The following is a 10,709-nucleotide window of genomic DNA, read 5'->3' as shown; positions in this document are numbered from 1 at the left end:
GAGAATACTTTAACAAATATGTTTTTTACAAATTACCTTTTACACAATAATATACTGGATCAATCAAGGGGCTCGTATCGCTTCTTTCTTTTGATTGTTGGGGCAAGGGCACCGTGGCTGACACCGGCTCCAAATATACCAATAATTATAACTACATGATATAATCGTTAATTGACTTTTAAGTAGTCTAATATTTTTCATTTCATTTAACTTAGGAAGACTCTAAAAAATATGTTGAATACGCAATTATTTTTATTACTTTTTCGTGCATATTCATTTGTTTTAAAATAGTGTTTTGTTTGAAGTCGGTTTTTCTTTTTATTAAAATATTTATTTATTATACATAAAAAAACAATTTTAGTATTATTTATTCTGTACTTATGACATTGTTTTATTAACGTTATATTGTACTTTAATATTATAATAATTAATTTTATATGATTTTTATGAGCGCTTAAGTGGTTCATGGATGTTTTAAATTGATGAGGTAGCGCTTAAATCGAGTTTCAAAACTCATAAACGAATATATTCAGAAAATAAAAAATACCATAGAGATTCAAACATATATTTCAGTTATAATATTTATATGAATGTCTTAAGACTAGTTCCGACTTAATTTAAATATATTACTGTATAAAAATATCTTATAACTTAATATAATTCAGTGGTTCGATATCTTAACTGTTACATTTATTTATTTCATGCAATGAACTTATTCATTTATTTCCATTTCATATATTTTGATTTAAAATGTATGCGAACATTTGTACACATTTCTTTGGCATGTGAATAAACAGTTACATATAAAAAAAATATTGTATTTACTATGTGACGTATAAAGGACGGAAGCAGATTATATATACATAATGATATAAATTTAGACGGACTGATTGGCAATGTAATTACTTATATATTTTAATAGCAATTTCTTTAAATATAAAAATTGTGTCGCAATACGAGTTTTCAATAAGATGGCACCATTAATATTAGATTCAAACGATTTCGCAAATAATATATAATAAGCACACCTGTGTTGGTCACGACCTACTTTTTTTCCATAGTTACGAAACATGTGTCGTAAGCCATCTATAGCTTCGATGGACCTTAAAAAGACCTTACACAATACTATGTCGAAACGTAAACAAACAAGCCCATACATACTAAGTAAAGAGGTTCGTACGTACATACTAATTATATTAAAAATATTCCAAATACATGTAACACTTTCGAAAATAAATGTTACATTTAAAAATTGGAATAAATAATTCATTAAAAAAATAAAATTTAAAATAATGATGTACATACTTTTTTATTGTGATTCGAATTTCGAATTATGAAATTTAAAAACCAAAAAAAAAAATTATATTGTAAGTAGTATAAGTTCCATTGGAAATTAAACAAAGTCAAATCATAAGCTTAGCTAACATCTCTCAAGTACCAAATTAGAGGCAACTCGCTAAGCGAGACGAGGTCAAATTTTTCTCATACCCCACTACAAGACGAAAATCCAAGCACGCAGCATACAATGATATTTGCACCTAATCGCTCTTGCGACATAATATTAAAATATACAACCGTTATATACTCCAAAATAAAATTAACATCAACAACAACTACTCTTAAACTGAACTACAAATAAATAAACTACGTTATATATATATTTGAAATTTATATGTATATAATAAATTATCTTACGTAATATAATATATGTATATTGTTTGTATGATAGATATGTATGTACGTTTTTTGTTTCTCATAATAGTATTTGCTTCACATGTTGTGCAATAAAATATAAATAAATAAATATTCTAATAAGGTCGCTATAAGGCTTAACACTAAAACCATACATTAGAAGGTCACTGATGTACTCTGCTAACTTGCATAACTAAGCATTTGTTACAAGCTGTCGTGGGGCATCGAGGTCATATACCGAGTTATGAGTCAAAACAAGTGATTCATGACTTAAGGAGGAAATTAATGATTAAATAAGGCGTCGAATGAACTTTGAACTAGGTGTGGCCCTTATCGAGATTATAAACATAATTAAGAGCGAAAAGATTCAAGATCTAATTAGATTCAATGAGATAAGATCAGCGGTGAAAGCAAGAGTTTGAGGCTATGTTACTGATTCGATTCTTGTTCGTGAGATTGGGTTATATAATGTAATTATAGCTTGTATTACAAACATAGCTGCGATCAAAGTTAAAATATACAAGTAAAACTTACAAAATACTGATATTTCGTATTTAATAATCTTAATTTATTACGATGATAATATAAAATTTCTTACATCGAAAAAATTTACAAACTATATCGTAGTTAAATTACAATAATATATTATAAAATAGAGTCACTTATATGACAGAAATGGTAACGTAAGAGCAGAAGTCAGTTCGGAAACTAGCGACGAATAAAAATTCTCACACTTCCTTACTAAGGAAACGAATTTTATTCTAAAAAAAAATAATAAAATCTTGGAAGAAAAACTTTCAAAAGAAAATCGCCCAGATTTCGACTCGACTCGTCGAATTCGGCTCGGAATGCAGGGAATTATGGACGTTATACTAAAGACATTAAAGAACAGACTTGCGTTTACGGTAGGCCATACACAATCGGTGGTAAAATTTGGCTAAGGGTAACACTCGTATCAGATATTGTGACCATGGCCTCTAACTCGAGAAACAATTATGCTAGAAACTAGTTATATCAGGAATTCATGCAATTAACATGAGCAATATTTTCCTCAACATTTATAATCACGGCGCTTATATCCGCCATCTTGAATTTTCAAATGACGTCATCCTTAATTATGGAAATTAAAAAATATCCACTTAATATACAACACGCTTCTTTGCTTGACAAAGTTCCATGAATCGTATTTAGCGTATATGTGTAAATATATGTTATATACTTGTAACATATTCAAAACTACAATAGATTCGCACCTGAACCATTCAAGCGTGTCATCGGCCCGGTCACAATACCCGATACAATCAATAAGCTATGTTTTGTAAAACCAAATACACAATCATTACAATTATAACATTACCTCGACTAACATTCCGTTTCACCCTCCTTTCGTTCTGTGATGTAGTGTTCGACTTCTCTGAGGGTGTTGAAGAGCTTCCAGGCGAGGATGACTCCCGTGATCTCGACCAGAGATATCAGCAGAGACGCACCGGCGACTGATGAACTGATGATCTTAGTGTACACGGCCGCCACTTTAGCACAACCTAATCTCTCATTGGCCTCCTTGTCGGTGAAGTCGCACGTGGCTCTGTAGTAGCTGTCCTGGCAGCAGGTCAATGGCAGGTCATTCCTCCAGCTCCTGTAATCTCTGGCGTCGTTCGCGCCGCAGCACCTCAGCTTCCTTTCGATCCTTCCGAACGCCTTGAACACATCGGGGTTGGACTGCGAGTTGTAATATCCATCGTACACCGTATCCTTTATAAATCTGTCCGTGTCTTCCCCATCGACGTATACGAAGATCAATGTGGCTGCGATCACTTGTCCGAGGATGATGAGAATGAGGAATAGTCCATAGATACCGAGCAGGCCCCTACTCTCCCGGTTGGCACCACACCATCCACAGAAGGCCACCATCATGACGAAAAGTCCCAAAAGTATGAAGAACCATGGTGCCACCTGCGGCCAATACACTCTATAGTCCAAGAGATAATGGTTGCTGTTCCTCAAGGCCACGAATTCTGACAGTTGCACAAAGAACCAGATGCCAGTCGCGGCTGTCACGAGCCCGAACACGGCGTATATCACATTCAACACATACAGAACACCCTTGATCATTTCTTCTTTCGCCATCTTTACAAACGTCCGACCCGAATGATAGCTGGCAGTGGTATGAGAAATGTTGCAACACAGCGACTGGTTTTATAAACTCATGCGCAGCGTAGTCAATAGTTAAGATACGTTGATTTACACTCGACGATGCGATAGCGCCGCTCGAGAGAGAGGTGTGACTAAGATATTTAACAAACCGCTTCCGTTTGCTAATTTTAATTACCACTTAATTTAGTTAAAGATGTAACATTAAATACTGTTATACCTAATTTATGTAATTGTATTTATTTATTATTATATAATGAAACGTGTCAAATGAAACATAAACGATAATAACAGAATGAAAACCGTAAAACCTCTCTTTACACCGCAAATATATCGTGTCGTGTGTAAGTCGTGTCGTGTCGTATCCGTCCCGTGCGATAAAATCAACGTTCTACGTGATTTAACTAACATCTAAGCCGGTTCTCGATGACATAGTTTGTTTTCAATACTTTAGCTGATGCGATCGCGATGTCTATTACGCAAAACAACACGTACTTTGCATACTTTCCGTGGCCTTCGAGACAGACGCTTTCCTTTTATTTAAAATAAAACGTTAATTTTGCGAATGTATACTACACATACGTGTATTGAATGTGTGATGTTATTTCGAAGTAACGATAGTGAAACAAAAGCCTCCACTCGTAGAGACCGTTTAATTCCAACGTGTAGTAAAACAAGAGAATCCATTTGAGATTAATTCCGCTAATCTTGATGATCATATGACAGATTATAATCCGTCAACAGTCAAGTCCTTCAAAGCCTGTATTGAAAAAGTCTTACTTGTCTGGATTCTAACCTGTAACTTTCAGTATTCTCACGCGATCTGACCATATCGGTTTAATTGTTTATAGGAAAAAAAAAAAAACATCACATTCAAATTTACGGCGGGAAAAGGCTATCTAATGAAGATACTTATTCAATAAATAATAGTCATAATGAAGCCTTGAAAAGGGCTAGATGTCTAGATTTATTGTTACTTATTCATCCATTAGTGTTTTTATAGAATAAACTTTAAAAGTCCGAAATTACTTATTATATAATATTAGTGTTACAAAAAAAGCATGTTAAAATAATAGATCTCAATACTTTGGCATGTACATATATTAAACACAATACTATAAGTTCTAAAATAAAAATTAATCGTAGAATGTATTTAAAATCACATTAATTAAAACAGTTATCGACATAATTAACTATCACAAAAGTAATTAAAAATCAATTTCATCTGTAGCTACAGTTGATAAATATATGATACATTAAATTACAAATCTTAAAACTTAGATGTATTAAAAAAAATAACAATAAAAAAATGGCGCCATTTTTTTAAACATAAAAAAAATACATAATATTGCTTAAAGCATAACACCTTTGCAAAATGCAATTTTGAACTTCAAACTGTATTAATTATTAATAATATACCTAAGTTTTTACAATACGTAATTATTCCCAATCAACCACAATACAAGATACATAGATAACTGTCTATTATACACAATTAACTTACACAAAAATAGATAGATAGAATAACTTCAAATATATAACTGTACAAATAATTTGACTCTTGTAGACATTCATTATATTTGCAGACTTACTTAAAGTCTTTATCCACACGTATTATTAATAAAACTACCATAGTTACAAGGTACTGTATCTGTCTCGCTCTGACTTAAAGATATTATGAGTTGGAAAGGGACAACTAAACCCATAACGACCTACTTTCTAATAAATCGATTATATTATAAGCTATTGTATTTCTAAGATTACTTATTGTCTATTGAATTAAAAACTATTAAATAAATAATTAAAAAACTAATTTTCTTAATTAAACATGCATGTTTTATGATTATTTACATGTGAATTAATATTTAAAAATGTATCTTACTTTTTAAATCGAACTAAATTAACAGTCTTTAAGACAATAAAATATTTTGTAATACTATTATTAAAAAATCATACCCCACATATTGAGTTTGTTTAAGCTTAGAGGTTGCTAGAAACAAACTGTTAAAACGACACGTCAACCAATGACTCATGTAATTAATTAATTATTCTAAAACGCACACTGTTAAATAAAAACATAATTATTATTGTTCCCAATGAGTGTATAATAGTGTATAATGTATGTATGTATAGTTAACGATGAAACTCATTGCCACAACGTATAAAGTTATAAAAACATTTTTTTTGGCTTTTTCTTGTGCCAAAAAGACACAGATTATTTCGTCAATGTCACGTGCGAACTAACAACATTTAATTTAAGCAATATTTCGCATTGACAATGTCAAAAAGGTTTATGATAGCTAGAGGTACAAAATGGTCTATTAAATCGTTGGTATTCAATAATTAAATATGCGTTATTAATATATTAATAATAAATTAGGTAATACCAGTCATTATTGAGATTACATAAATATATACAAATCAACCTTTTGAAATGTTAAAATGTCAATCATAACAAACGCGAGTGGCAATAATATGTGTGCATCGTTCGCTAGCTTTAATATTGTAAGCGTGTCGTTTTAATAGTATGTATCTATCTTTATGATATTTTTTCACGTAAGCGCGTGATATTAGCTCCGTCATATTGTATGTTGAATGTTTGTTCGTTGAATTAACGCCTTCATATATTGAAGTTACTTGTTTTCTCAGACGAGAAAAGAAAAACTTCAACACAGAAATTTCATCCATTCTTGTTATATGTACGTAATGCAATAATCGTTTGTCTGAACAAGTTTCACAAATATTGTAAGAGCTGCTTTGAACATTTTTAGTTATGTATGTCATGGGGAAAACAGCGTTTTGTTACGAAACGAGGCGTTCAATATGTTTCTTTTGAGACAAAAAAATATTTTAAATGATATAAACATTACTTTAAACATTTTCAAATCTTGGAATATTTAAAATAATACATTACAATGTTTGATTTACAACGTAATCAAATCACATAGAAACACTTACGTCATTAGTCTACAGTAAAACCTTTTTGCTCTCGGACTCATGCTGGACTGGTGGGCGATTTCTCTTCTCCAGCGCTCTTGATAACATAACAGCAGCCACCACACTCATTATACTAATAAACGCGGTGAATATAGACGCAGCAGACAAAACCTTGATGGCAATCCTCGCGTACTGAGCGGCGACAGTGGAACAGCCGTGCCTCTCATTGGCCAGTTTATTCGTGAATTCGCAATCAATGGTGTAAGGCTCCAACCAGCCGTGGTAATACACGTCACAGCACGACATAGGGAACTCAGATTTCCAGTTCTTGTAGTCTCTCGGGCTATCAGCGCCGCAGCAGTGCAGCTTCCTCTCGATAACGCCAAACGACTCGGCTACTCCCGTGTCGATCTTCGCCTGGAAATACACATCCCATACCGTATCCTTGACGAAGTCGTCCGTTGATTTGTTGTCAGCAAAAACCAAGGAGAGAACGGCAGCGGCAACCAAACACAGAATCACTATCGCCGACATCGTAATATACACAGTCAACAGGCCCCGACTCTTCTTGCGGGCGCCGGCGAAACCGCACGCCGAAACTCCGATCACGAACAGCGCCACGAAGAAAAACAGCCATGGTATGGCCTGAGGCCAGTACACGGTGTAGTCGAGCAAGTAATGGTTACTGTTCCTCAATCTAGTGAACTCATTGACTTGACAGAAGAACCATATCGACGCAGAGGCGATCGCGAGTCCGATTATTAAACTAATTGCGTTTAGAATGTGAAGGGCAACTTTAGAACCGGTGCTCGCCATGATAGCAGCGCGTGCGTCTCGTTCGAGGTTTCACAATTGAATGGCGTGTGGGGACGATAGATCTTGTTTATAAAACTTCGTGAACGCTTCCTAGTGATTCATAAGGATCAATGGAAATTATTTAATGCGTTCTGTTATTTGTATTGACGCACTGCTCTGATGATTTTTCATCGTTTATACGGTCGATTTTCGCGTAAACTTTTGTTGATCTTGGGACGTTTTGGACGCGAAACAGGAATGGGAGTCATCTTAATACTACGATGATAATGTTAATTATAAATTTGTCAATTGAATGATGCAAGCGTAGTAGCAAACGACGGAACAATTACTCAATATAATCTTCCGTATGCGGTTTTCTTGCGTGGGTTTCAATTTTAGCAGAATATTTACGTGTTTATGTATAATATAAGAGTCGATATGGCCCAGTGGTTAGAACGCGTGCATCTTATCCGATGATTGCGTGTTCAAACCCAGACAAGCACCACTGAATATTCATGTGCTTAATTTGTGTTTATAAGTCATCTCATGCTTGTCTCATTTCATAGAAATTCTGCCACATGTGTATTCCACCAACCCGCATTGGAACAGCGTGGTGGAATACGTTCCGAACATTCTCCTCAAAGGGAGAGGAGGCCTAGGCCCAGCAGTGGGAAATTTACAGACTGTTGTTGTTGTATAACATAATCAAAATAATATGTAATAACTTTAAGCCTTTGCTTTAATACCCATTTATTTAATTTGTTATGTATTGTTTATGCGTTTATGATATTGTTTATTAACTTAAGCAAAAAATTGAAATCCAACACGAGTCGTGTAAATATAACTGTGGATATAAAACATTTATTAAATGAAATAAATATTTTGTAATATGAAGTTGTACTTTCATGGAATTCAATATATTTTTTCACAAATAATAAAATATTTGTAAGTTACCTCATATTGGTGATTACTAAGAAAATAAATACGCATAGAATAAGGTAAATAGGACGTAGAACTTTAATAATGTTGAATCATATTATATCGTATATATATTATGTAGGGTTTGGTGAAAATGTAGAAGATCAATATTTGGTGATTTAATCTATTTTTTTATGATTAGTCTGACTGCCAAATGCCACCTAATGGTGGGTGGTTCACATTCGCTATTTTATAATATATCCTACATTTTATATTTTTTACATGTAATTACAGTGCTGTAAATGCCTGTAGTGGCGTATCACACTGCACTGGTCCGTGTACTTTTATTACATAAGTGTTTCTGTGAATATGCCGATGGTGTTTCAAATAAATAAATAAATAAATAAATTACACAGAAGTGAAGACTAAGGATCATTACATGTAGGAAAAAACTAACACTTGGAAAATTTGAAAATCGAAGATGTCTGTAAGAGTAACACAAGAGATTTCCTGGTTAATTTAATGGCTGATGAGTCGTTTTGCACGTGAACTTGCTCATACTATAAATTGTATATATAACATACATACATATTATTGCTTTCGTTGCATCATACGGTCAGGAAAATCCCTATTATATGAAATGATCAATTTCATAATTTATTACGTGTATCATGTAAGTCGTACATAATGCAAAATAATTAAGTAGCTATCCGGTTTTTAACTTAATTTAAATATTCAATACTGAAAATAGTATTCATATGAGTTTCTATAACATCGATGAGAACCTCAAATCAAATCTAAATAAACTTAATTCGTGTCGTTAGTCGAAAACAACTTCCAACATTAAATACATTTTAATGTTAATATGCAATATTCAAATACCATTTTAATTTTCTGGGCATTTACTTTAAAAAGGCATCTAATAAACGATAACTGAGCATGGAGCACGAAATCTTGTAAACGAAAAAAATGGATTAATATTATTTTAAATGAAAATAATGAAAAACTTCATTCAAAGGGATATGTTTTTCAATACATGTATTTGAAAAAATCATGAATATAGGCATACATTTTTTAGTGTACCAAAAAATATTGTGTTCACGTATAGGTCAAAATTCGACTTAAAACATGGTTATAAACTGTTGGAAACCGTGACTCTACCCTTGGCTCTGCTTTCATCTCATATACAATCCCCTCAAGAGTTGAAGTAAAACAAAAGTATTCCAGGTCAACCCTTGAAACTTCACCAAAATCAATTCTGAAGCTTAGCCTTAAAGCTTAACAGACAAGCAAAGATACTTTCGAATTTCTAACGTTACAATTTATTTGGAGAAACGAAAATATAGAGTACTAACATTGTTTCAAACAACTTTTTTCTGCTATTATTTTCGTCCTCTTCAAAAAAATCGTTTGACAAATAGAGCAAAAAAGAGGTAAACTATTTTATCTTTATCTTTTTAAAACGCATATATATGTTAAAAAATTGCACTAAATATTAATTGATTTTTATACAAGATATATAAATTCATCATATTTAATTAATTAAACAGAATTATATTATTTAAGTGTTTCTTGCTGGTTCGTTATAGAATCTACGTTCTATACAGTAGCTGTATGTCATTTGCATCAAAATCATAATTTATAAGTACTTGAATACAAAAACCCCAGAGATTATTAACAAAAAATCGAATGACTCAAAAATGTAATAAAATAATTCGAAACCGGAAGATTTCCTCAAAACATTTCTTGAGCAGGTTCATACCCTTTATCTCGTCAAGGTCAGAGAATTTTAAATCAACCATACGATCATGTTTACTACAAAACATAGTACGACCGATGTTTCATTCATAACTAAATCGAAAATAACGCATTCGATAAACAATCTTATAACCTTGTAATAAGGTATAAATTTATATGAACACACATATTAAAATATCAAACAACATTACAATATTATTATATTAAATTAAACCTTAATTCGACGTGTTAAGGTATAGATTTATTTAAACCCGTCAATGACCGGTTGGCCTTTGGTGTGGATATTTGTTTGGTATATGAGTCACGAATATTCGCGGTATGTTACGAGTTTTACTGAGAACACAGATACAATCAAGATCATTAGACGGTTCGTCATTTCGTGACGTCATTGATATATCAATAAATCTCCTTTTAAGTACAATTTTATTGACTTTTAAAAGTATATAACAGAACTAGCT

General features: G+C 32.5%; 2 protein-coding genes across 2 annotated transcripts; both read right to left on the bottom strand.

The window, feature by feature from the left end:
• Positions 1–549: 549 nt before the first annotated feature.
• Positions 550–3,879, bottom strand: LOC124540755 (leukocyte surface antigen CD53-like). Its single transcript, XM_047118461.1, has one exon. The coding sequence runs from the start codon at positions 3,817–3,819 to the stop codon at positions 3,055–3,057; it is 765 nt and encodes a 254-aa protein (XP_046974417.1). The 5' UTR covers positions 3,820–3,879; the 3' UTR covers positions 550–3,054.
• Positions 3,880–4,926: 1,047 nt separating this feature from the next.
• Positions 4,927–7,654, bottom strand: LOC124540782 (23 kDa integral membrane protein-like). The gene has a single exon (XM_047118497.1). The coding sequence runs from the start codon at positions 7,594–7,596 to the stop codon at positions 6,811–6,813; it is 786 nt and encodes a 261-aa protein (XP_046974453.1). The 5' UTR covers positions 7,597–7,654; the 3' UTR covers positions 4,927–6,810.
• Between the last annotated feature and the right edge of the window lie 3,055 nt (positions 7,655–10,709).

The sequence above is a fragment of the Vanessa cardui genome, chromosome 26 (genome assembly GCF_905220365.1).
Source record: "Vanessa cardui chromosome 26, ilVanCard2.1, whole genome shotgun sequence".
Taxonomy (NCBI): Eukaryota; Metazoa; Arthropoda; class Insecta; order Lepidoptera; family Nymphalidae; genus Vanessa; species Vanessa cardui.
Note: the sequence above shows the minus strand (reverse complement) of the source record. Positions and strands in the feature narration are given on the sequence as shown.